We start from the raw sequence: 27,453 nt of genomic DNA, 5'->3' as shown, positions 1-27,453 counted from the left end.
TTGCAAAGGTCAGAATTGGCCCCTTCTGCCCTAAGCTACCAACTACAGCTTTGAGCGCCCCTAGTGGAGGTCTGCAGCACGCCCCGTGGACCAAACAGGAGGACCGGTAAATTGAGCCCTTTTGAATAGCTTTTTGAATAGCAGGAATATACTTGTGAGCAAAACCACAAAGCAAGCCACTCTAATAAGGAAACATCCTCTTGCCTTGGAAGAGGGAGGAAGGAATATAACATTATTTTCCTAATGTCTAACTAAGCCTTGTGAACACAAGAAGAATCCTTCGAGCTTAGGTAAGGTGGCCCCTGGCAGGAGCAGCCAGAACTCCATGGAAAAGAATGGCAATCCATAATGAAAATAGTTGTTAAGTGAATTTAACAACAACGCACATTAGAGACTAGAGGAGGCAGCAAATCTGAGTCTTATTGAGCAATATTGAATTTCCCTTATTAATTCGAGAGAAAAAGAAAAGAAATGACACTGAGGCTCTGCAGTCTTAGCACGTAGCTACAATTATTCCCCATGTGCATATCTTAGACAATAAGAAGCCTCTTCAAAACAAGTTATACTTTATACTTATTCATGCCTTACAGCAAAATGGCCCAGAGAATCATGTGACCTGCATAAGAATGTAGCAACAAGTCCCTTTCAAGTATTTACAAATCGCAGGCAAGCAGGACTAGCTTGCAACACTGTATTAGATGTACCTCTCTCCTGACATTAGTGAAAGTTGGGCTCCAGGTTAAAAATAGAATTTATTGTGAAAGGTCAATTGTTTCCAAATGCACCATGAGAATTGGCAGTGCTCGTTGGCTATCCTCACTCCTTCCTTACCACTCAGAATCTTGAAGTCAGAAGCACACGGTTATTAATGAGCCTTCTGAAGTAGTACATCGGTTGACTTTAGTTTGGCACTGACCTGAAGTTAATTAAAAATATATGCTGGCTAGTTGCAGTGTCAAACAGTTGGAAAAACAATATGAAATGTCTTAAAAATTAACACACACATATTTTGTGTTTGAAGCCATTGAAAGAAGCAGGATATGAAATCCTTGTCTTGATGATGATTCAGTACGTGCTATTAAGATATTTTTCCTGGAGGGCAGTGTATTGGAGAGTGGGGTCCTCAAAGGTAGAATCATTTAGAAAAGCCAGCAAGATGCTGAGTAACTTTGGGTTCTTTCTGTGTGTTTGTCACAACACAGATTCAAAGGATGAGGGAGGGAGATGTGGACTCTGTTCAAGGCCACCAAGCCATTGTTGGAAAGACAGCTAATTAAGAAAGGGCATGCTGTGGTGGAAAGGATTTATGTAAACCAGTCCAGTTCTCTTCCCCCATCTTTCCCAGAGAAATTGTCCAGACCTGGTGTAAATTGTGAATATTATTGCTTCATAAAAGGGGGGGTTCTTTAATGATATGCTTTGTTAAACAAAAGGTGATGAATTATTTCCTTTACTTTGCACTCCGGGGCTCCACAGTTAAAGAGAAGGGGGTGGGGGATAAAATGCCTGATTTATGCTGAGGAGGGCACTCCAGGCCATGGGGAAGAGTTGGAGGGAAAGGGAAAGGGACCCAGAGCTGGGGCCCACGGAGCTAAGAGCTGTCCGCGACCTTTGGTGCTGAAGCAGGTGTACGCCCCAGGGGTCCAGAGCTCCCTAGGGAGAAAGGGCACTGCCTGTGCTCCAGCTCCGGGTCAAGACGGTCCAAACAGACATCGGAGCTCCAGATGGGGAGGGTGTGCGCCCTCCGACTGTCTTCAGACTGGGCAGACCCTGCAGCTGCCTGCTTATTTACCACGTGAGGAGCGCGCTTCTGGTAGCGAGAGTTGGACCTTTCAGAGAAGGCTAGGTTGAGTGGTCTACCAACGCTCTCCTCCACTTTGGGGTCTCCTAGTGACTGATTAAATCCTCAAAGCTCTTGGGTTTAGATCTGGATTAATGACGCGCCCAACCCCCAACACACAACTTTTCCTGGGGGACCTCAGCGGGGTGGAGAAGAGGGTGTGGCTCCGGGTCTGGGAAGGAGGAGCAACTACCCGTCGCTAAACTTGGACCCCCTTTCCAAACCGGCAGCAAGTGGTGGGTGAAACTACCACCCCTACCTTCCCAATTCATAATAGTGTTGAGACACTAAGCTGTCCGGGGCGCGTGGGAGGAAGAGTGTCCGGTCAGGTTCCCAACGGTGACCTGACATCTCCTCTCCCTCCCCCGCCAAGTTCCGAGAACCCTAAGGCCCCCCCCCCCCCCCCCCCCCCCGCCACTGGCCTCCAAACGAAAGCCACACCCAAGTCCGGCATCCAGACACCTGGTTGGGATCAGTCCAGGGACCCGGTCCTACAGGACAGCCTGAACCAAAAGGAGGCAAGGGGTCCTAGAGTGGGAGGGCGCAGCACTATGAAGCCCCCAGACGCACAGTTCAAGTCTAGTCCTCAGTTAAAGGGTGGGTCAGCTGCCCCCCTTCTCGTCCTCTCCCTGAAAGGGTGAGAATTATCTGGCACCCAGCCCCGGGTGCGGTTGCAGAGAGCTCCGGGTATCTGAGGTTTGGAGGCGACCCCACTGCAAGGAGAGTCTCTGGGGCTGCAAAGGGGAGTCAGCCCCACAGCCGGGCACACTGAAAGGGAGCCCGCAGCCGAAGCAAGGAAGCGCCGGAGTCCTTCAGACACATCCCCGCCTCCACACTCCCATCAGCCCGGGCCGAGGGGACGCGGTGCCCAGCCCCGAATTTGGGCGACCGCCCCCGCTTTCCAACCCAGCGGGCGGTGCTCGAGACGCCTAGGTCGGCCGCGACCCCCTGCTGCCCCGCACTCGCCGCAACTTTGCCCCCTCCCCCGCCCCGCCCCTCCAGGAGCTTACCTACTGCCAGAGCTGCCGCGGGGCTCCCTAGGAGCAGGGCGAGGAGCAACGAGGTCCCGCCGAGTCCCGCGGCGGGCGGCCGGGCCGCGGGCATCGTGGCTGCGGGGGGCTTGGGGCCGCGGGCTGCGGGCAGGCGGACGGCGCGGGAGCCGGGAAGCCGGGAGGCGGCGAGCGCGCAGGGCAGGCGGGGCGAGGGAGGGGGCCGGGGGCCGGGGCAGCCGCCGGAGCCCCCCGGGCGGACGCGCGCTCAGCCCCACGATCGCTCTGGCCGAGCTGCGCCGGGCGCGGGCGGGCGAGTGAGGAGGAGCCGGCGAGCAAGCGAGAGAGCGAGCTAGCGGGGAGCGAGCGGGAGGAGGGAGGGGGCTGGGGCCGAGTCTGTGCCGAGCGAGTGCGGCGAGGGAGGGAGGGGGCGGGCGGGCCGCAGGGAGAGGGGCCGCCGCGCCCCAGGGCCAACCTCCTTCTCCAGCCGCGGCCCGTGTGCCCCGCAAAGTTTAAAGCCAATTCCCCTGGCGTCCTGTGGGCCGAGCGTTTCCTCCCGGCGGATGATCACGGCAGTCCGGTGTTGGCCAGGCGAGGCCGTAGAGCTTCCAGACCATTTTCCAGACGGGGAGGTGGAGGCCTCAAAACCCAGCGCAGCCTTCAGTCTGCGAGCAGTCTAGAGCTTTCCATCGCTCGGCCTCCAGGAGAGATCCCAGTCCCAGTTCTCTCAGTTGTATGGCAGCCCTCCCAGGGCCCTTTGGGCCCCAACCAGCCGTCTGCCCTGACAGTATCCTGTGTTTCCAAAGTGAGTCCTGTAACCTAGAAAGTCTTCCCTCTGGGGATTCGATGAGAGCTGTCAGTCTCCCTAGAACAATACAAATGGTCATGAAATTGTGCATCCAATACATGGTGGGGGGCTGGGCGTTCCAGCCCTGTGAAGCCCAACTAGGGACTATAAATTAAAATTTATCTATGTTCTAATCAGAGTTTCATCTTTCACATCCCCGTTCTCAGTTCTCAACGGGGCGCCAGAGCTAGCCAAGGCTTCCTCTGAGCTCAGCCCCTTAGCTCTGCTGTATTTGCGTCCTTCCCCCATCTGAGTTCAAGACCCACCCTCCATGTTGTGCTCTTGCCCAGCCCTGATTTCCAGCATCTTGTCTTTTCTCCACAAATGGAGTTGGTGAGGGACAGTAGATGCGGGAGACAGGCAGATGCTTGGGAACAGCCATGGCTAAGGGCTACATGAGGGACAGGCTTCTAAGCACTCCCAGAGACTCAGACGGACTGTGTGGGCTACCTTTGCAGAACTGCCAGCTTCCTAGGCCCGTCACCCCAATTTAGAAGCCCTCCCTCGCGCTCCCCCTATTCCACCTTGCCACACTATCTCCACATTGCAGCCTGAGCAGGCAGAGGGAGCAGATGGAGAGAAGGTTGCAGACAGCACGGGAGGGATATGTCTTTAGCTGAGTGGTGGAGCTGGGAGTCCCTACAAAGAAAGGGTGGGGGAGGTGAGTACAGGGTGGGAGATGACTGGAGGGGAAAGGGAGCACTCTGGCCTAGGGGATCAAAAGACCCCTACACCCAAAGCTTTCCCATTCATTCACGAATTCAGTGTTTTTTTATAGGGCACTCACTACAGATGCACAGCCAGAGAGTCCCTAGGAAAACCCCTTCCTTGCCTGCAAGAAGTTTCCATTCCTGCTATTTACCTGGTGGTTTTTATAAAGAGGGAGGCTGAGACAGGGAGTGCAGAACACCTGATTTCTCCATTGGGGAAGATGAAGCCTCCCATTGTTTTGCTGTATTAGCTCTGTAGGGGGTGACCTTGCCCCGGTCTCTTCATCACCATACACTTAGGGCCTGCACAGTACTGGTATGCAGTAGGCACATGGACATTCTTGTTGCATGGAACATAGACAAGCAAAGAAACTGAGGAAAACAGAAAGGGAGAAGGTGAGTGAAAGAAAAACAAAGTGACAAGCCAGTTCCTCACTTGGTGGCAAGGAAACAGGTGTTTGCAAGCATCTCCTGTTTGCCAGGGGCTCTTACCACTGTACGTAGCAGCTCATGTCAATTTCATCATAATCCTTCACTGTGAGACATGATTGACTCCATTTGACAGATAAACACCTGAGTCCTCAAGAAGGTCACAACCTAGCTGAAGTCACGTGGCCAGGAAGCGACAGCACAACGTAGATTCAAGATCAGGTCTGAGTCCAGAGCCAGAACCCATCCCCTCTCAGGAACTGTATGGCTGTCTCCATGCTATGACTGTGTAGATGTCCCTGGTGTTTTGACAGTCCCTTGTTACTAGTCATTCTTCAGTGACTAAAAGTTCATCATCAGGGTCACTCTTTTGGTAAAGGCATCTAGAAGTTCATTACTTGCATGTGAGTATATTATATGTGAGAAGTGCTACTGTGAAATTTATTAAGCCATTGAATAACACAGGATTTACTCATTTCGTTGGCCAGCTGATTTACTTTCCCTTGCCTGGAGAAAAGTTCTGAGATAATCAGACATAGACCTTGCAATCTGAGATTATGATGGTGGGAAGGCTCTCTCTCTTTATTGAAGACTCCCTCCCCTAATAAGAAGAAATGCCGTGATTAGAATAACATTTATGAGAAGAGCAGCTTGCAGATGAAAACTATCCCCCATTGCCTTTTTGATATTCACATTACAGGTGAGGAAACTGAAGCTCAGGGAGACAGTGACTTGCTCAAAATCATACACTTAGTCTACTTTTTGTCAGGCTCATGCTCTTTTACTACAGACACATGTATCTTTGGTTCTGGTATCAGGGAGGACTCCTTGCTACCCACAGCTGCCCAGGGGAAAAATCCTAGCATCTGTGCAGATGTGTGTGCCCACAATTCTGTCTATATGTTGCCAATGGATAAATTGGCTCTTAGGCAATTAAAATTGGTCAGGAGACAAAGGATTAGATCTTGTCCTCACCTCTTTCTGCTGGGTAAGAAGGGCAAGTTATTTAACTTCTCTGAGCCTTATTTTCCTCTTCTGAAGAGAAGAGATAAGAATAACACTTACCATGTGGGTTGACTGACCCAAGTGGATAATAATATCCCTATGACATGAGGGGATACAATAACATTTATTTCATAGGGTTAGAGACAAGGTCCCATGAGCTGATAAACTAAATCGTTGAGCCCAGTTCAGACTGTAAGGAAAACACTCAGCTTCATTCTCAAAAATCTCATGTCGTGTGAGATAGCAGCAAGTTAGGAATCCTTGATTTTGATCCCTCCCCTGATAAATTGTTGTGTAATCCTAGGTAAGTCACCAGCCTGTCTATCCATCCACATATCCATCCATCCACGCATCTGTCCATCCACTTGCCCACAGCACTCACTCATCCATCTACCTACAAACACTGCTTGAACATCTACTATTTATTGAGTAGCCACTGGGTGCCAAATTCTTACAAGATGCTGTGGGTGCAGAAGACTCCATCCATTGCTCTCTAGGGCTAGAGTCTAGTGGAGTCTGGAGACATGATTGCCAAGTCCTTTCCAGGATTAATATTCTATGCCAAGAGAGACAGTGTAGCAGAGTGGTTAAAGCAGGCTTTGAAACCTGACAGATCTAAATGTGAATTGTTTCTCTCCTGCTAACAGCTGTGTGACATTGAACAACTGACTTAACTTCTCTGAAACTGTTTCAATGAAGACCTGTGACTTAGATTAAATGAGACAATTGTGGGGCTCCTTGGTGCCTCAATCCTTAAGCGTCTGCCTTCAGCTCGGGTCATGATCCCAAGGTCCTGGGATCAAGCCCTGCCTCCAGCTTCTTGCTCAGTGGGGAGACTACTTCTCCCTCTCCCACTCCCCCTGCTGTGTTCCCTCTCTCACTGTGTCTCTCTCTGTCAAATAAATAAAATCCTTTAAAAAATAAATGAAATAATTATTAGAAAGCACTTAGGGTAGTACACATAGCATACAGTAAACTCTCCATCCATCTGTCCAACCATTCATCCACCCAGCCTATCAACAATTTTTTTTTTAAGCATCTACCAGGAAAAAAAAAAAAAAAAAAGCATCTACCAGGTGCCAGGAACTGGAACTGTTCTAGGAATGAAGGACAAACAGGAACTGTTCTAGGAACAAAGGATGCAGCAGTTAACAAGATGAAGCTCTCTGGAACTTACCTGCTATAGGTGAGAGATGGACAGTAAATCCTTTACTAACTTAGAATTTCCAAATGCTCCAGGTTCTATGAGGAAGAAGAATGGAGTGATTTGAGAGTAAAGGAGGTAAGCTGTGTTTTGAGTGATGGGGAATGGCCTCCCAATACCAGAAGGTATTTAAGCAGAGAAGTGATTAGTAAGAAGGAGCTACCAGGCCAAGATCTGGGGAAGAACATGGTCCAGGCAGGGGACACAGAAAGCACAGGATCTGTGGCTGAAATAGGGTCATTGCAATAAATGGCGGCCATTGCCGGGATACTTCTGTTTAGTCATTTCTCTATCCACACAGATCACAGTGCACCAGGGCTTGATTTTGAGATTACCTGGAAGGGCATACTCAGTTTGACTTTCTCCATGAACTACCATGTCAAGTGTTTCAAAGTTATCCACACTCCTGCCCCACCCAAACCCAGCACCACATTTCACCCCCAGCAACACCTGCTATTAGGAAGGGCTTTGCTAAGGCGGGAGGGTGCAGGGGTTGGATTAACTTCTGTCTTGGTGTAAAAGTGAAATGCAAAAAGAGACACCTTGAGAGAGAGGGAGAGAATTTGAAACAACAAAACAGTCATAGTAGTAGCCCAGGAGACAAATCCATTCTGGGTCTTGGAAGGGCAGCCTGAGCATCCAACCAGCCTCTCTTCTGGTATTCTCAACAAGGTCTTCCTAACTTCCCATGAGCCCATGAAGCCCCGTGCCGAGCAAAGTGGCTGTCACATCACTTTCGCCAGATGCTAACAAGGGAACGGTCAGTGGTGACACAGCCAGCCTCATTCAGCATGTCCATGTTACCTAGAAAGAAGAAATTATGCCTCTTGGGTTTCCTTGGAAATGCTTGATCTGTCTATACCACCTGCCCTGGCTCTGGAGAAATGTCCATGCACAACAGAGATTCAACAGGGAAACAGTGCCTTTATTTCAGGCTGAAAGTTTACAGAATACAAAGTGAGCCTGCAAACTCGATTTGCATTCTCTGGAAGTTTGTCTAGCCAGATGAGATGGAAAACCAGTGTACTTTGGAAACGTGAAGGAGGCTGAAGGAAAGGAACAAACATATAGGATCTGATAAGACCCCACAGCCAAGTTCCTGCAAACCCAGCCAGGAGACTTCCCTGGGTTTATGATTTTGGGCCTCAAAGGTGAGGGGAAAAATCAATTAAAGATACTGTGTATATTTATATACTCTGTTGGCATTATAAACTGTAACATGTACATTTTTCAGACCATGAAGAACAGCCTAATTCTGCAAAGAGGCATACGCCTATGGACTCTTCTCAGACTTTTATGTTTGGTGACCCGAGGAACACCTGTGTCCTTGGGGATCAGCAGGTGTATTTGGCCTCAGATGTACCTCAGTTTCCTTCTCCAAGAGTCATCTTGAGACCTGTTTTCTTGTCTGTATTAAGTAAGAGATATCAGTGATGATTTCATAGGGGTTTTGTAATGGTAAGAGAGAGGATGCAGTGCTGAACCGAATGTCCATCCTGCAGCAGGCACTCAATAAAAGAGTAATTTCATTGTAGCATACAGACTGTAAGGGAGAAACACAGCCCAAATGCCACAAACAGCTCTTCTCTGATGGGATTTCTTAAGTGTTTTTATATATGTCTAGACCCAGAAGAAGGTCCAGCTGGGACTAAGGGTACAGAAGAAGTAAAACTCCTAAGCCCATCAGGGGACTCAGCCAATCTAACACATTCTCCATATGACTCACCTCACTCAAATTGAACAGAGGTGGCACCATTCTGTTTGAACGCAGATACATCCTCCCACCCTTCGCCTTCCTCACCAACATCACCATGTTTGTCCATATGCAGTACCCAAAAGGTCCCTGCTACCGGGCATCCTGCCCTTCTTCCCAGATTCCCGCTCAAAGCCCAGCCTTTGTCCCCAGGAAGTCAGAGGAGGGTGTGGAGAGAAGAAGACTAATGTCTGAGGCTCAGAGGGTCTGAGTTTTTCCATTACCCTCATGCTGTACCCCAGAAGGAAGCACCAACCAGCAACAGCAGGAACGGAGGCCAAAAAATATGCCCCTGGAGATCACGGATGGGCTTCAGCTCAGAAACCCAAGGAACAGTGGGTGGGATCTGGAGAGCCAGGAGGCCACCCCACTAACTCCTGTGTGCTGTCTGTAGGTCCCTTGTCTTCTCTGATTCTTACTTCATCCATGTGAAAAAGGAAAATAATTACGAAAAGTAATCACTCAAACCTTCCCTGAGTGGCTCCATTTTGGGCCTGTGGTTTTCTTTTCTTTTTTTAATTTAATTTAATTTTTTTTTCAGTGTTCCAAGATTCATTCACCATACCCAGTGGTTTTCTTTTTTTTTTTTAACAGTGGTATTAGCTTCCACGCCTGAGAGATGCTCTATTCCACTGCAAGCTCTCCAGGTGAGACTCAAAGCTGATGTTATAATGTATCTGCTTAGAGTTTACCATTTGATATCTCATTTAATGCGTACGGCCACCACAGGAAGTTTTATTATTATAACCCAAACTCCTACCCTAGCCTGTAGGGCCCCCCAGATCCAGCCCCTCCTCCTCTCTGACTTCCTGGTTCCTTCAGGAAGCTCCAACTGCAAATAATCCTTTTTAAAAAAATTTTAAATTTGATTAATTACCATGTAGTATATTATTAGTTTCAGATGTAGAGTTCAGTGCATCTGAACTCATTACATCACGTGGTCCTTAATTATATCACGTGCTCATTACATCATGTGCCCTCCTTAATGCCCATCACCCAATTACCCCATCCCTCCACCCCCTCCCATTCAGCAACCCTCAGCTTGTTTCCTATGATTAAGAGTCTCTTATGGTTTGTCTCCCTCTCTGTTTTTCTCAGATTTCTCCCTCTTGTTTTATTTTTCCTTTCCTTCCGCCATGATCCTCTGCTTTGTTTCTTAAATTCCACATATGAGTGAGATCATATGATAATTGTCTTTCTCTGATTGACTTATTTCACTTAGCACAATACCCTCTAGTTCCTTCCATGTCATTGCAAATGGCAAGATTTCATTTCTTTGATGGCTGAGTAGTATTCCGTTGTATATATATATATCCTAACCCAAATGTGCCTCTCAGGATTTGGTTCTCACTGTCCCCCTGTCTGGAAGTCTCTTCCTCCTGATAGACACATGGTTGGCTCTTTCTCATCCTTCCACGGTCAGCTAGAATGGCATCTCCTCAGGGAGCACTTGCCCAGTTTTAAATTTTCTTGAGCAAGTATCACCACCTAAAATCATCTTTCTTATTTACTGACATGTTTACAGGTGTATTATCTGTGTCCTCCCACTTGATTCTAAAATCTGTGAGCTCAAGAAATTTTCTAGCACAAAGCACATAGGGAGGTTTCCAAGGAAGTCTCATTCAATATCGAATGAAGAAATGAAGGAATGAATGAATGAACCTCCACTTTGCAGGGGAGTAAACAGAGGCTCAGAGGGATGAGGAAATTTGCCCAGCAGCCCCCAGGCAGGAAGTGTGGCAGAACTGGGCTCAAACCTAGGACAGTCTGACCTCCAATTCAAGTTTATAACCATTTCACCGCACTGCCTCTGGGATCCGGGAACAGGTGATACTTCCCAGCAGCGAGACTCTAAACCAGCGGGGGTTCCCAGCCGGAGACATGATCTAAGTGCCAACGTCTGAATGTCTGTGAGCATTTCGAGTCGTTTGGAGAAAAGGCAACGCTAGCGGCACCGTTATGGCCTGCTGTTCTCCATACCGTCACTGCCATCCCCACCTATTAAAATAATGGTATGAAAAATAAACAGCCTTTATGGACAATTTTATACAGCCCATGCATTGTTGTTTCTCTCACCGTTACCATGGCAGTGATGTTCTCCTGATAACTTCTGAGTTTCAACATGATGGAAGGGAATGAAATAAAGTTGCTTGGGAGAAAATTGCCAAACAAAGGTTTTTTCTTCTCTGGATGCTGCACCCCTCTCACCCAGCACTCAATTGCAGCTGCACCCTGAATTCTTAGGCACAGAATAAAGGCTCCCCAGTGCCTATAATGGGAAGGCCAGGGGTCTCTGCGGGGCACTAAGGCCTTTGCTATGTGGCTTCTGCTTCTGCCCTTTATCCTGTCACACACACCTTGCTGTGGGTGATCCCTTTCCTCCTATGTCCCTCCCCTCCTCGATGTTGCCCACCTCCACACATTTGGTCACGCTGCTTCAGCTTACCTGGGCCATACATCTTCCTTCCACATCTCTGCCAGGCCACCGCTCCTCATTTTTTCAAGTTGAAGTTTTGGTGTGACACAGCAAACCCCCTCCTTGCCCACCCATCCCCCAATCGGATGAGATTCCTTTCCTCCCAGATCCCTGGGCCCCTTCAAGCCTAACATTTCTCCATGTTACGGTCACCCGGCCAGCAAGCTACTCAAGGACAGGCACAGTGTTTTATTCAGGGTCTAACACTGTGCCAGGAACATGGTTGATTTTCTACAACTTCTTGTTAACCCCAGTTAGGAGAAAAAAAAAATCAGATGATCTGAGAGGCTGCCTAAGGGCATGGTGTCTAAGTGTAGCTCCTGCTTTGGGAATAAATGTAGGGGGACTGACATCAAAGCCCTGGGCCAAAGCAATGCTTCTCAACCTTGGCTGCTCCTTAGAATCACCTGGAAGACTTTAGAAACTCCTGTGCTGCCAGGATGCAATCCAAGTTAATGATATCAGACTCCTGGGAGTGAACCCAGGCATATGTTTTCTTTAAAGTTCCCCAGGGGAGGGTGCCTGGGTGGCTCAGCGGGTTAAAGCCTCTGCCTTTGGCTTAGGTCATGATCCCAGGGGCCTGGGATCAAGCTCTGCATTAGGCTCTCTGCTCAGCGGGAACCTGCTTGCCCCTCTTCTGCCTGCCTCTCTGCCTACTTGTAATCTCTGTCAAATAAATAAAAAAAATGTTTTTTTTTTAAAGTTCCCCAGGGGACCCCAGTGTGGAGGGCGTCTGAGAGCCTCTGGTTCAAGGTTCCCACGCCCAGCCTAACCACACAATCTATGGGACCAGGGTCTCCTGGGGCTGAGGCCAAAGATCCAGAGCCAGGGCTGAATGAAGATATGCTCACATTGTGCTCCACAAGCGCTTTCTGTGTATCACAACATAATTCTAACCTTAGTCTACAAAGTCAGCATCCTGAGACTGAGGTTCAGAAGATGGTGGGATTGGCTGTGTTTGCATGCCCAGGCAGGATTGGAACCCAGATCTGCCTCTCTCCAGAATCCATGCCCTTGAACATTTGTCGAAGGTAGATAAGTGGGGTAGCTAGGAATGGGAGATATGAGAAGTACCTGCCCACTGGGATAAGAGTTGCTACATAGGAGTTCCATTTGTCTCAGGCTTGGTTTGTGCCGTTTCCCTCCCTCTTGGTGCCGTTTCCTTATACCTCCAAGTTCTTCCACTGGGTATGAGGTGCAGCAGGACCAGCCAGCAGCTGAGTTGGGGGGCGGAGTTCTGGTCATTGCAAACCACCCTGAGAAGCCAAAGCTTCAATAGTTTCCAGAGCCTGAAAGGAGGAGGGGCTTTGCCAGTGGTCCCAGCATGATGGTTCAGCATGGGAGGGTGAGTGCTGGCACTCCCCACACCCTCAGTGCTGACTTGGCACCCAAATACCTTCTTTGAACTTGTTTTCCAGCAGATGTTTATTGTGTACTTTTCAAGCGTTAGATTCTGTCCCCACAACAGCCCTATAAACCAAGTCACCTTCAAAAAAACAAGAGCAAGAGAACACACGATTCTATTTTCCAGGTTTTGCACAAATCTTAGTGAAGTCTTCCCTGACTAATGGGTTTAAAATTACAACCCCTCTTTATCTTGCCCCCCTACACCGCACGCGCCTGACCTCCTGTCTGGCTTCATTTCTTCCCACAGCACTTCTGAGTATCTGAGTACTCTGTATTTTCATTTGTGTGTTATTTACGCCTGCCTCCTCCAACTGGGATGTCAGGCTCATGAGGGCAGGGATTTGGATCTGTTCTGTTTACTCTTGTATCCCTAGCACTTAGATGGGCATTTGGCCATAATTGATACAGTACCTTTGTTGAATGAATGAGTCCAAATTTTACTTACACTCTGGGTTATATTTTCTTAGCATGTAAAACATAAAATATGTCCCAAACTTAGAATAATCGGGCAATAAGGTCCAGCCAGAATGCAGCACATGAAAGAGACTTTGTCGATATTGGATGGAATTCAATATGTATTACTTAGGGCTCTTTGATGAAAAGAGGCTGATGCTGGCTAAATTCAGCCCAGATAAGGTGGGAGGGCTTTGTTAGGACAAGAGGAGCTCACAGACCAAAGAAGAACTGAAAAAGCAATTCTGAGGACAGGACCGCAGGAGCTCTGAGGATCTAGGAAGCAGAGACCATCCCCCATACCTTGAAGAGGCTGCACTTGGTATGAGTCTCTACCTGCCTTGGGTCACGTGGTTACTTCTTGTGCAGAGGAGGAGAAAGCTCTTTGGTTGACAAGCCCACCCAGTAAATGGTTCTCAAAAACAAAACAAAACAAAAAACCCAAAACAACAACAATAAAACTACAGTTCTGATGCCAAAATAAAGACAGGTGTGGATTCTGGTTGGGGGAAAAAAGAGATGCCCATGATAGTTGACATATCAATTTCACTGGGCAGCCCAGTATGTGTAGAGGGCTATGTGGCTATGAGTAAACCATGTATGGACCCTGAAGTTTTGGGATTTCCATGTTTCTCCTCCAGCCATCTGAGCCATCTGAACAGTAAAGGATCAGATGCACATTACACTGAGGGGTACGATCTCTGAGCTCAGAAGTTCCAATTCCCCGCCAGTCTACCCAAAATCCATTCTGGAAGAAAGTTCATCAGTTTTTGAAAGGCCAATAGCCAACAAGCCATTAGTATATTCAGAACAAGGGGCACAAGCTAGAAAGCAGACTTGACTGCAGAGAGAAATCACTGTAGCAACCAGCATAGGTTAAGTTATGCTGCTGTAAGAGCCTTCAAAACTTCAACAGCTCCATGCAACAACTGTTTATTCTTCACTCGTAGAAGTCCTGTGCAGTTTCGGCTGCCCTCCAGGACAGCTGTCCTCCCTGCAGTGGCTTGAAGATCTAGGCCACTTCCAGCTTGCTCTTTTTCTATCTCTACATGCAGTTTCCTGGTAAATAGAAGTGACGTATTTCGGCTCCTAGTCTAGTGGTCAGAAGGAGTCACATGGCCTCACTCTAAGTGCAAAGGAGTCTGGGAAATGCTGGTGAATACACGTGGTAGGTGAAACATTCTACTGTTTCTTTTACACATACAGATAGCAGAAACACTTTCCTGTAATTAAGGTGATGACAGTGGGACATGGCCCTGTAGAAGGCAGCACAAAAACTCCTGAGTGAAGGCTGGTGATTAGAAACATGAAGATCCTTCATTTTGTATTCTAAACATGCCTGAGGTATATTACTATGAATGCAGTCTGTCCAAAGGCTGGGACTGGTTATTAGAGATGGAGAATTAACATTACTCAAATGACTAACTCCACACAAGGCATGATCCCCATCTTTTATCCATCCCCAACATCCCCTTGAACATTGTGTTCATTTTACAAATAAGGACACAAACAGAAGAATATAATGACCTGTCTGAAGTTGCATATCTTATGAGTGGCACAGTTTGGAAGGCTACTGGAATCCAAATTCATCGTGCTTTCACTATACCGGGAAGCTCACCTGGGCCATGGCAGGCATTGCAAGTCTTCTCCTCATTGGATGATAATGACAATGATGATGGAAGTAAAGATGATGGTGATGATGGTAATGATGGTGGTGATGATGATGATGATGGTCATGGTGATGACGGTGATGATGATGACAGTGATGGTGTTGATGGTGATGATGATGATGATATTGCTGCTGTTGACAATGATGATGGTGATAATGATGGCGATGATGACAGCAACTCCTAATTAACAATTACTTCATGTTGAAAAATGTGTTGTCTCTCTAATCCTCCAATCACCCTATGAGATAGACCATACCATTATCCCCACTTCACAGAGGGGGAAACTGAGGCTCAGAGAGACAAAACAAAATTTGTTCAAGGTCACACACCTAGTAATCAGAAGAATTAAGGTGAGACCTCGGTTGCCTAGTTTTACAAGCCACCCCACCATACAGAAAAGAGAGCAATTCATTTCAGCTGGTGGTTTTGTTTGCGTGTCTCCCATCACCAAGTTTGACTAATTGTTTTTCTTTAAACCAGCCACTTCTTGTTTAGGTATTTCATAAATGTCTTTACTGCATCTTAAAAAAAAAAATTCATAAGAGGGAATGAGAATTGCATGGCCTGCCCCATCTAGGATCCAGAAAAGGAACATGAACGCCCTGATTATGTTGCCCATAAACATATCCATCCCCACCTCACTGTCCTTAACAAAAGACAGATGCTAATTAGAATTTTCACTAGCACTTACAGGTTCAGTTTTAATTATACCAAATCTATCTGAATTTACTGTAGCCCTCTGATTAACAGGGGAGGAAAATCAATAAGCACACTGAAAAATTTGGATGTGTTCTACTGCTAATTCCAATTTTATGTTATAATCATGTTTTAATGTGGGTCCTAATTACCATAATTAAGCTGCCTGTGACAGCGTTGGCTGGGACAGAAGCTGTTACTATTCTAAGATGACTTGTCAAAGGCTTTTCCCGGATTTTGGGTGCATTTTGCCATTTGGCTAGTTTGGGGTGTTATGGGGGAGGGAACAGTGACTGTGTGGGTGATAGTTCATGGAAACCCAACTGCCCAGAGCTGCCTTTGTTCTAAGGTTTAATTTGGGCCAGGTGCCATGCCTTTGTCATTCACCCAGTATTTATTGAGCACTTACTATGTGCCAGGGCCTGTGATGGGCACTGGGAATACAAATGAGAGTTTCTGTTCCAGTAGGGTGTGTTGTCATTAAGTAACTAATGACATAAGGGGGACACATGAAGTAGTATGACAGCTATTATATACATGTAGCATGATGGAGAAATCTGGAAGTTTTCCCTGAAGAAACAAATTCTTAGCTGAGATGTTAGAGTCTCAGGAGTTAAGTAGGCAGGAAGTTGTTAATAAGAGATCATTCCTGGCTAAGGAAACAGCATTTGCGGAGAGCTGGAACTGAAAAGTGGCTGATGTGGAGTGTGATATAAGAGAGAGAGACTGGTGCAGGGTGACACTGAGACCCCAGGAGGGACCAGAGCACATGAAGTCTCATAGGCCCCTCACTGCCAGCTCACTTCCAGCTCTAAGCCTTGAGACTCTTTCCTCCCTCCCTCCCTCCTTCCTTCCTCTTTTAATTCCCTCTTTCTTTCCTTTTCCCTTCCATCCATATGAAAAACATTTATTCAACACTGACTATGTACTAGGACATAGACTTCTAACTCTTGACTCCATTCAGTGATTGTTTATGCACTTATCTATTCACCTGTTCAAGATGCATTTCTATGCCAGAAATTCAAATGTTATATTTGTAGGAGTCTAACTTGAACACCATCCATTTTTGAATGTCATTCATTCAGCAACAGCCTGCAAAGGCTTACTATGTTTTTTTTTTAAGATTTTATTTATTTATGAGAGAGAGAGAGAAAACCCAAGCAAGGGGAGGAGTAGAGGGAGAGGAAGAGGGAGAGGGATAAGGAGATTTCCCACTGAGTGCAGAGCCTGATGTGGGGCTTGACGTGGGTTTCGACATGAGGTTCGATCCCCAAACCCTGAGATCATGACCTGAGCCGAAGTCAAACGCTTAACCAACTAAGCCACCCAGGTTCCCCAAGGCTTACTATGTTTTTAAGTCCATAGTATCTTATCCCTCTAACTTGACCTATTAAATATTTAGTCATTTATCCATTCACCAACAATCCTGAGTATGGTGTCCCTCAAAAGGTGACCCTGAAGTAAAGAATTGAGTGCAAGTAGTTGATCTGGGAGGTGATCTTGGGAAATATCAGTGATGGAGTAGAGAAATGAGAGAGGAAAATGGAAGGACCCGTCAGCATCCCCCCCAAAACATGTTATCGAACAAATGACCAATTGGAACAAATGGCAATTGGAGCTCTATCTCATCAGGGACCCCTGAAAGACCCATGTCTAAGCACTATCCTACTGAAAGGGTGAGGGAGCTGAGGTATTTATACACCCATGTCAATCAGTTCTTCTTTCCAGGATTTCTGGAGGTCATGAGCAAACTCCCTAGGACTTGTGGCCTGCTCTGCTTGCAGTTATTGTGGAAAGCACAGAGATCCAGATGCTAACAGTTGGGGGCTGACATAATGAGGTGTTGAGGGATGAAGGGATATGGGAAAGGGGAGGTTACCAAGCGTATCTATCATAACAGCATTTAAAATGCTTATATGTGCCAGGCATCTGATTCCGTTTAGTCACACACTTCTGACACACAAGTATAGAATGTCCATCACTATCTGCCTTGTGCATAAGATACTACCTCATAGTCCTTATATTATCCTCTCCCTTGTGGCTCTTTTCATGTCTCAGACTTACACTGGGCTCCTGGTATGTATTGGTGCCTGGGATTTCAGCCTTAATCTTGGGCTCTGGGAAGCAAGACAGGTCCTACAGGGACTATAAAAGGAGGCTGGGTAGATAGCAGTCTACTTTCTTCAGATTGGAGACCCAGCCAGGGCAGGAGTGGTCTCCTGAGGTCTGAGCTGTTAGGGGGCAGGCCAGCCACAGTCACTCTGGCTTCTGTCCACGGCCTATGGGAGGCCACAGAGCAGCTAAGCAGGTAGCCAGATGTCAGTGAGACCCCTCCGTAGAGCCTCATATAGTTCCTGCAGGAGCGGGTGAGGACTTCCTTGGCTAGCTGGGATTAACTCTTTGCTGCCTGAGAAAGAGTAATAGGGAGTTTATAGGTCAGCTGCATGGAATGTTTAATAACAGACCTGTGGGGGACACCTGGGTGGCTCAGTTGGTTAAGCGGCTGCCTTTGGCTCAGGTCATGATCTCAGCGTCCTGGGATCGAGTCCCACATCGGACTCCGTGCTCGGCGGGGAGCCTGCTTCTCTCTCTGTCTCTGCCTGCCACTCTGTCTGCCTGTGCTCACTCTCGCTCTCTCTCTCTCTGATAAATAAATAAAAATCTTAAAAAAAAATAACAGACCTGTGGTTCCCAAGCTTTAATATTCTATGAGAGACGCATGTGACACCTGTTAAACTTGTATAAGATCCCTTGTGGTTCAGTGGGCCTGGGGTGAGTTCTCAGGATATAACTGCTGCTACATCCTATAACTACTGAGCAGGTGATTCTGAAGAATGGGTGGCCCACAGGACATACCAAGGGAAACACTGCTCTGGCTTTATATGGATGGGACATCCAAAGTCCAGGGAGAACCCAAGTTTCAGTAACCTATAAGATCAAGACCTGAGGCCTCCACCCCGAAGGCCAAAGTTTCCCTCCATGAGGAGAGGATGAGTCTTCTGAAGCTCCCAGGTACTTGTGCAGTTCAGGCACACTCTCTGTTATTGACCAGCACTAATGGTGGTAATGAACTAAGGAGACCCAAGCTTACCCAATAACTGCTGGTGAGGCTAAAAGAGTAAATATGATCTTCATTAATGTAAAGCAACTTTCTTCACTATAGAGATCTGATGTGATGCTGTAAGCTGAGGCAGAGCTTAACAATACCTTCTAAAGTTTTATTACTCACTTGGCTTTTAGAAAGATATTTCAGAATGCTTGTAAGTTACATAAAGAGAAACCAAAGGTCTATCAAGCTTCCCAAATTTGATGTATATAACTATATATTTAAGTAAGCTGATTTGGGTGTGGACACTAACCGCATTAGATGGTTACCTGGACAAAGAAGCAAGGGGGTGAGGAAGAGAAGGTATGAGAAAAACAATGTAGCAAGATGAAATAATACATGTGGCATAATGTTAATTGGGTGCAGCTACAAAATTCTAAATACATATTACTACAGTGGTATAAAAATTAAAAAATGCATGTACTCAAGTCCTGTAAAAAAACAAAATAAGAAAAAAAAAATCCAGGTAATTAAGGTTTTTTTTGTTTTGTTTTCTTTTGTTTTTAAAGCATCATTCTCCTTCCCCATTAAAAAAAAGTAAAGAAATTGAAAAGAAAGAAATATAGAAATATATAGGGGGAAAAAGAGTTTATACTCTGATATGCATGTCATAGGCAAGGATTCTAAAACTTTCTTGTGAATGAGAATTGTCTGAAGGGCTTGTTAAAATGCATATTCCCAGGCCCATCCCTTAGAGATGCTGATTTTAATGAACTTCTCGTATAGTTCTGATGTCTGTTGTGATTAGGACATAATGTGGTCCTCTACAGCAATGCCCTGCCTTTCCCTTCTTCTGCCCAGCCCAATTTGATCATGTCTGAAATCCCAAATCTATTGAAATGGATTGTTATGGGAAAGCATAATAAGGTAAATCTGATCTTTCAACCCCTTCTTAAAAATGGGTTCATGTAAGAGGAATATCAAATATTTATTGCCCACTTATTATGGACCAATTGTTAAGAGCATTACAAGCTCTTGATAGGTCCAGGAAATAGTACTCTGATTTACCATTTTCTAGGGGAGAACACTGAGGTACAGAGAGATTCAGTAACCTAACCAAGGTCACACAGCTAGTTAAATAGTGGAAAAGCCAGGTTTAACCCCCCATTATCTTAAATTATGTCAATATGCTGCCTTTCCTCAATAGACACAGAAAGTAGAGATAACATCCTGACTCTGGAAATCTGAAATGCGGGAAGACACACCAAGAGAAGGTAAGTTGGGAATCCAAACCAAGCCAGAGAGCCATGTTTCCCAAGCCCAAATTCCAGTGCGTGGTTAGACAAAGAACACTTTTTTTCCCCATTTTACACAATTCTGAAGATGGAATCATGCTTAGTTAATGCTTTTCAAGGAACAGGATGTACAGAAACAAATCAAACCACATGACTGCCTGGAAATGAGCCTGAATCCCTCAGTCAGGAAGGAGATATGGGTTCTGAGTCTGGAGGGCACAGAGGCCTGGGGTGGGTCTGTAAAGAGATCAGGATATATTCTCAGCACAGTTTATTTGAAACCACTGATTTTTCAGTCTCTAGTATCAGGTGGGCTTTCCCTGGAATATGATGCTCATAGGAAACTGATTAAGTACACTAGATGAATCAGAAATACCAAGACACCAGTGGTGAGCCACTGTGTGGACATATCTCATTTTGTCTTCCCACTCATCTACTGATGGACATTCAGGTTGTTCACTTTTTGGCTCTTACCAATAAAGCTGCAGCGAGGATTTGTGTACAGGTCTTGGCAAAGCATAGGTTTCATTTCTCTTAGGTAAATACCTAGGAGTGGAATGGTCATATCATATAGTAGGCAAATGTTTGACTCTTTAAGGGACTACCAAATGGCTTTCCAAAAGGCTTGTACCATTTTATTTCTCGCTTAGTACCGTACAAGAGTCCCAGTCACTAAAACATCCTTGTCAACACTTGGTATAATCTGATTTTCTAATTTAAGCCATTCTTGTGGGTGTGTAGTGATATCTCCTTTATGGTTTTGATTTTCATTTCCTTAATGACTAATAATGAGCTTCTTTTTATATGTTTGGATTTCTTTTTTCTTTTCTTTTTTTTTCTTTCTTTCTTTTCTTTTTTCTTTTTTTTTTTTTTTTTTTTTTTTTTTGCCTATGGTTATCCAATTTTTTTCAGCACATTTAATGCAAAGATTGTCCTTTCGAGAACTCATTGAACTGCCCTGGCACCTTCATTGAAAGTCTATTGACCATATATAGTGTGGGTCTATTTCTTAACTCTGCTCTATTCCATGGATCTGTCTGTCTATCTTTATGCCAATACCACGCTGATCCTGTCTTGGTTACTATAGCCTTATAATGTATCTTAAAGGCAAACAGTGTAGGTCCTCTGACTTGGTTCATTTTTTCAAAATTATTTTTGCTCTTCTATGTTCTTTGTCTTTCCATAAGAGGTTTATAACCGGGGCGCCTGGGTGGCTCAGTGGGTTAAGCCGCTGCCTTCGGCTCAGGTCATGATCTCAGGGTCCTGGGATCGAGTCCCGCATCGGGCTCTCTGCTCAGCAGGGAGCCTGCTTCCCTCTCTCTCTCTCTCTGCCTGCCTCTCTATCTACTTGTGATCTCTCTCTGGCAAATAAATAAATAAAATATTAAAAAAAAAAAAAAAAAGAGGTTTATAACCTTCCTGTAAATTTCTGCACAAAGTCCTCCTGAGGTTTTGATTGCATTGAACCTGTGGATCAATGTGTGCGGCATTGACATCTTAATAATATTAAACGTTCTGGCCCATAAACATGGTCTATTTCCATTTATTTATGCCTTCTTTAATTCCTCTCAACAACATTTTATAGTTCTCAGAATACAGGTCTTGAATATCTTTTGTCAAATTTACCACGACGTACTTCATATTTTTCATGATGTAGTGGTAGGATTATTTAACTTGAACTTCTAGAGGGTTGTTACTAGTTTATAGAAATACAATTCACTTTGTATATATTGACCTTGTGGAACTCACTTATTATTTCTAGTAACTTCTTTGTAGATTCCGTAGGACCCCTTCCTTGCACAATCCTTAGGATTTTCTGTGAAAATGATCATGCCTTCTGCAAACGATGTTAGTCTTATTTCCTCCTTCCCAACCTATATGGCTTTCACCTTTCTTTTTCCTTCATTGACTGGAACAGAGCTTCAAATAAAATATTGAATAGAGGGGCACCTGGGTGGCTCAGTGGGTTAAAGCCTCTTCCTTCGGCTCGGGTCATGATCTCAAGGTCCTGGGATCGAGCCCCGCATCCCGCTTTCTGCTCCGCGGGGAGTCTGCTTCCTCCTCTCTCTCTGCCTGCCTCTCTGTCTACTTGTGATCTCTGTCTGTCAAATAAATAAATAAAATCTTTTAAAAATATTGAATAAAAAGGAGGAGCATGGACACTCTTGTTTTATTCTCCACCTAGGAGGGAAAGCATTCAGGCTGTCACCATTAAGGATGATGTTAACTATAGGGTTTTTTGGTAAATGCCCTTTATCAAATTAAAGACAATCCTTTCTGTTTCCAGTTTGTTGAGGGTTTTTATCAAGAATGCATGCTGAATTTTGTCAAATGCTTTTTATGCGTCTTTTGAGATCACTTAGTTTTCCTAAAAAGTCTCATAAACTTGTGAATTCCGTTTATTGACTTGCAAATTTTAAATCAGCCCTGCATTTTTGGTATATGTCACACTTAGTCATGATAGATTTTTTTTTTTAAGAGCTCATTAAAATGCTGTTTAACTTTGTTAAAAATTTGTGTCTATGGTGGTGCATGGGTAGCTCAGTTGGTTAAGCGACTGCCTTTGGCTCAGGTCATGAATTCAGATCCTGGGATTGAATTCCACACCAGGCTCCCAGCTCTCCATGGGGAGTCTGCTTCTCCCTCTGACCTCCTCCCTCATGCTCTCTCTCCCTCTCAAATAAATAAATAAAATCTTTTAAAAAATTGTGTCTATGTTCAGGAATGAAATTGAGCCGAAGCTTTTGTGTAGTCCCTATGTCTGATTTTGGTATCAGGGTAATGCTGGCCTCATTGAATGAATTGGCGTGTTCCCTTTGCTTCCATTATCTGAAATTACTTGTGTTTAATTGTATTCATTTTCCCTTAAATGTTTGGTAGATTTCACCAGTGAAGTCATCTGGGTCTGGAGCTTCCTTTGTGGGAAGGTTTTCAGTTACAAGTTCAAGTTCTTTAACGTACACAGAACTATCCAGGCAATCTGTTTTCTGGAGTAAAATTTGGTGATTGGCATTTTCCAAGGAATTTATTCATTTTATTCAAGTTATTGGATTTATCAGCATACATTGTTCACAGTATTGCCAAATTAGCTTTTTAATATCTATAGCATCTATAGCAATGTTCCCTATCTCATTCCTGATATTAGTACTTTGTGTCTTCTCTTTTATTCCTGATCACTATGTCAAGAGGTTTATTACTTTTTTTGATTTTTTTAATAAAGTACCAGCTTGATTTTCATTAATTCTATTGTTCTTTTGTGTTCTACTCTATCGATTTCTGCTCTGATCTTTATTATTTTCTTTCTTCTGTTTCCTTTTGGGTTTACTTTGGTCTTCTTTTTCTAGTTTTCAAAGGTGGAGACAGAGGTCACTCATTTCTCCTTTTCTCAGATAAGTATTTGAGACTATGTATTTCCCTCACAATACTGCTCCAGCTGCATCCAATTTTTAATAAGTCACTCTTTGAAAAAATTTAATTCAAATGCATTTTAATTTCTCTTTTGATTTCTGTTTTGCCCCATTGGTTAGTTACAAGTGTGCTTTTAGTTGCCTAACATTTGGGAATTTTCTGGATATCTGTTTCACGTGGTTAGAAAGCATGCTTGATATGATTTGAATAATTTTACATCTATTGAGATTTGTTTTATGGCTTACGGGATGGTCCGTACTAGCAAAATATTCCACATGTACTTAAAAAGAGTATGTATCCTGTTGTTGTTAGGCAAAGTGTTTCATAAATGCCAATTAGATCAAGTTGGTTGATTGTATTCGTCAAGTATCTACAATTCTTTTTGATTTTATGTCTTCTGGTCCATCAATAATTGAGATGGGGATGTTAAAATCTCTGACTATAATGGTGGATTTGTCTATTTTTTGCTTTTAGTTCTCTGTTTTTGGTTCATATACTTTGAAGCCAATATTTGACTTTTAAAAGCAGCTTTATTGGGGTATAATTTACATGTCATCAAATTCATCCATTTTAAGTGTACGATTCAGTGATTTTTAGTAAATTTATAAACTTAGGCATCCATCCCCACAATCCACTTTTAGAACATTTCTAGTACTCCCCAAAGACCCTACCCTCAGCTCAAGGCAACATGAATCTGCTTTATGACTCTATAGATTAAACTTTCCATATACATGGATTCACATGACATGTGGTTTTTTGTGTTCTTTCACTTAGTACAATGGTTTCGAGGTTTGTCCAAGTTGCAAAGTGGATTGCTACGCCATTACTTTTTATGGTTGAGTAGTACTCCCATCAATGGATAGACAACATTGTTGTTTATCCATTTCCCAGTTGATGGACACTGAGATTGTTTTCACTTTTTGAAACTTACAAATAATGTTGCTGGGAAGATTATCATACAAGTCTTTTTGTGAACCTATGCTTCCAATTCTCTTGAATAGATTCCTGGGAGTTGAATTGTTAGGTCAGATGGTACGCTTATGTTTAAATTTGTAAGGAGCTGTGAAACTGTTTCCAAAGTGGTTGTTCCATTCTACATTCCCACCAGCAATGTGTGAGAGGTTCAGTTCTTTCCTTCCTTCCTTCTGATATTTATTTACTTATTTGAGAGAGAGAGCGCGCAAGCATGCGCATGAGCTGGGGGGAGGAGCAGAAGGAGAAGGAGACTCCTCACTGAGCATGGAGCCCGACACAGAACCCTGAGATCACAACCTGAGCCAAAATCAAGAGCCAGCTGCTGGACCGACTGAGCACCCAGCCACCCCTCCACTTTCTTTACACACTCACCAATGCTTGGTGTTGTCTTTTGGATTATGAACTGCTTTTCGACCTGCTGAAAATGGGTCTAATAATTCAACTTCGAATCACTGCCCCATTATACAGATGTGAAAACTGAGAGTCAGATGTCAGAGGTGGTAGAAACTGGATTCACGTTCACATTGTTCTGTCACACAGACCCAAACTTTGTGAGCTGAGTGTGGCTGCTTTCCTTTCTCATGAGAAGCACATGCCCTTTGCAGTCACCAGGGAGCCATGCTCCAATCTCAGACCCCTCTTGGCTACTCTCTCAGTCCCTCTAGAAGCTAGCTTGGCCCATAGGTTTGCTGCCTGCTGTCTTTACAGGACTGATCTAGAAGGAAATCAGTGTTTGCTTAGGTGTGTCTGAGTCTCCTGGGCTTATTCTCAGATTGGTATTCATAACAGGATTTTCTCAGCTTCTACTTAATGCATCCCCTATAAATTGTGAAATAGCTCATCTGACTCTGTTTCTACATTATTGGTATAAGAAATATTCTTAGGTTTGCTGAATTTGTGCTGTTACCTGAGGGGGGGGAATATATATATATATATATATATATATATATATATATAATCAGCTAATGATTTATCTTATCAGCTGACTATTTATCAGCTGATACTTTCCTGAAAACACATTATTTTAGAAAACCCCAAGCCTCTGTGCACCGCCCCCCATCCCCCCACCCCACCCCCACCACCAAAGCCCTGGTGGGAAGCCAGGCAGGCAGCAATTTCAAAATGCTGGCCTGAAGCCCTGGGTTGGGCTCTGATGAGGTTCCCACTGGTGGATGGGGAAATAAAGAGAATAATGTGGAGAGAGTGCTCAGAGAGCCATATTCATTTAATTTACAGGGCTCTCCTCTGTCCTGTGAAGCTGATATCCCCCTACCTTTTAGGTGTTAAAATGCTCATGCTTTATGAAAGAACTGTTGTGAGAGAAGGCAATATTTTTATAAAATGTCTTATTTGCTGAACTAGAAAATGAAAGAACACAATGTCAAGCCATATATATGTATATTAGTCTTTATTAGTATTCTGTTCTCTTTTTTTAAAGATTTTATTTATTTATTTGAGATAGAGAGAGAGGACATGAGTAGGGGAAGCAGCAGAGGGAGAATTTCGTTCCCAGGACCCCGAGATCATGATCTGAGCCCAAGGCAGCCACTTAACGGACTGAGCCACCCAGACTCCCCTCTGTCCTATTTTTTTGACTGATGAATGATGTCCAGATGCCTGGGAACTACTGGCCTGGAAGCAAGGACACAGGGATGGCAGAAAAATCACACAGACCTAGCTTTATTTTTTATTTTTTTAAGATTTATTTATTTATTTGGGGGGAAGTGGGGTGGGTAGGGAGAGAGAGAATCTCAAGCCAACTTCCCACTGAACTTGGAGCTGAAACCAAGAATCCAATGTTTGACCCACTGCCCCACCCAGACAACCCCTGACCTGGCTTTAAATGTTACTTTGTAGCAATTTGATCTTGGGTAATAGCAACAATAATACTAATAGAAACAACAAGAAGAATGGCAGAAATAAACGCTGGCAGAGGTCTGAGCACTGTTGTAAGTAATTTGTATTCATAAATTCATTTGGTCTTTACTGCCTCCCCCAGGAGGCTAATAGATTAAAACTACTGGAGTAGAAGGGGATATATTAACATGACAAGGGTCTATGGTATCCTAGAAAGGTATTTGGTCTTTGTGCCCAGTTCCTGGTTCAGAGTTTCTAAAACCTTTGGAATTTCCTGAGCGATAAGACTGATCTTTTGTTCTAATAAGGCAACTCTTAACAGATCTCTAGTAGCTTCAGGATGGGGGCTGGTGGACAGGAAGACCAAAGGAGGATTAGAAGCTGGGAGCTCTCAGTCCTATCCCTCCACCTGCTGGGAGAGGACAGTAGCTGAAGGATCACCAGCGGCCAGGGATGCAGTCGATCACGTCCAGGTAATGGAACGTCCCTAAGACCCCCAGGTGATGGGTTCTGAGTTGGTGAACACATTGTGGTGCTTGGAAGGTTCTGTCTGTATCGACCCATACCTTGCCCTATGCGCCTCTTCCATTTGGCTGTTCCTGAGTTATATCCTTTATAGTAAACCAGTAATAGTAAATGAAACACTTTTCTGAGGTCTGTGAGCCAACCCAATAAATTATCCAACCTTGGTGGTGGTGGCGGCAGTGGAGATTGTGGGAACCCCCAGGTTTGTAGCTAGGCCGAAAGGGAAGAAGTGTGGGCAGCACCAGGACCTAATCCTTGTGGCCTCTGAAGTGAGGGCAGTCTTGGGACACTGAGCCCGTATGGGTAGGGGTCTGTGCTAACTCTAGGCACTCAGTGTCAGAACTGAGTTGAACTGTAGGACCCCTGGTTGGTTTTGAAGAATCAAAGAATTGGCTGGTGTCAGGAGTTTAAAAAAACCTCTCAGGGGACAATATATCACCAGACCCATAGTATGTGCCCAATTAATATTAATCCCCCCCCCTTCCTCTGCGCAAACCCTCTGAATTTCTTATAGCGAGAAGCCCAGACATGAGAGACTGGGAAGGAGCATCTGCAATGATTCTGCTCCTCGGGGTTTCTCCTCCTGGACCGGATCCACTGCTAACTGTGGTGATGTGCGGCTGAGTCTCCCGCCCACCCTCTGCCAGGCCCGTGGCCCGGCCAAGCTCAGCCGTGTCGCCGGTGCTAACCTCCACGGAGGGAGGCATAGCCAGCCGCACTGGAGCATTAACCAAAGCCTGAGTCAAACTTCATTTCCCCTTACCCAGGGAGACTGGCCACCGTGGGCCAGGTGCCAGGCCAGAGCGTTGTTGGCAAAGGAGCTGCTGCTGAGTGCCCAGGAAGCAGGTACTCACACACCCACCCTCTC

The 27,453-nt window shown here is 45.1% G+C and overlaps 1 protein-coding gene across 5 annotated transcripts in view; it reads right to left on the bottom strand.

Annotated features, from left to right (window-relative positions):
• Positions 1–2,973, bottom strand: part of SEZ6L (seizure related 6 homolog like) — a 195,983-nt gene extending 193,010 nt beyond the window's left edge. For all 5 annotated transcript variants that reach the window (XM_046025900.1, XM_046025901.1, XM_046025903.1 and 2 more), the window contains exon 1: positions 2,851–2,973. In XM_046025900.1, coding sequence (XP_045881856.1) covers positions 2,851–2,944 — 94 coding nt within the window. In that variant the 5' untranslated portion in view covers positions 2,945–2,973. The remainder of the gene's footprint in view (positions 1–2,850) is intronic.
• Between the last annotated feature and the right edge of the window lie 24,480 nt (positions 2,974–27,453).

This window comes from Meles meles, chromosome 12 (assembly GCF_922984935.1).
Source record: "Meles meles chromosome 12, mMelMel3.1 paternal haplotype, whole genome shotgun sequence".
Classification (NCBI taxonomy): domain Eukaryota; kingdom Metazoa; phylum Chordata; class Mammalia; order Carnivora; family Mustelidae; genus Meles; species Meles meles.
Note: the sequence above shows the minus strand (reverse complement) of the source record. Positions and strands in the feature narration are given on the sequence as shown.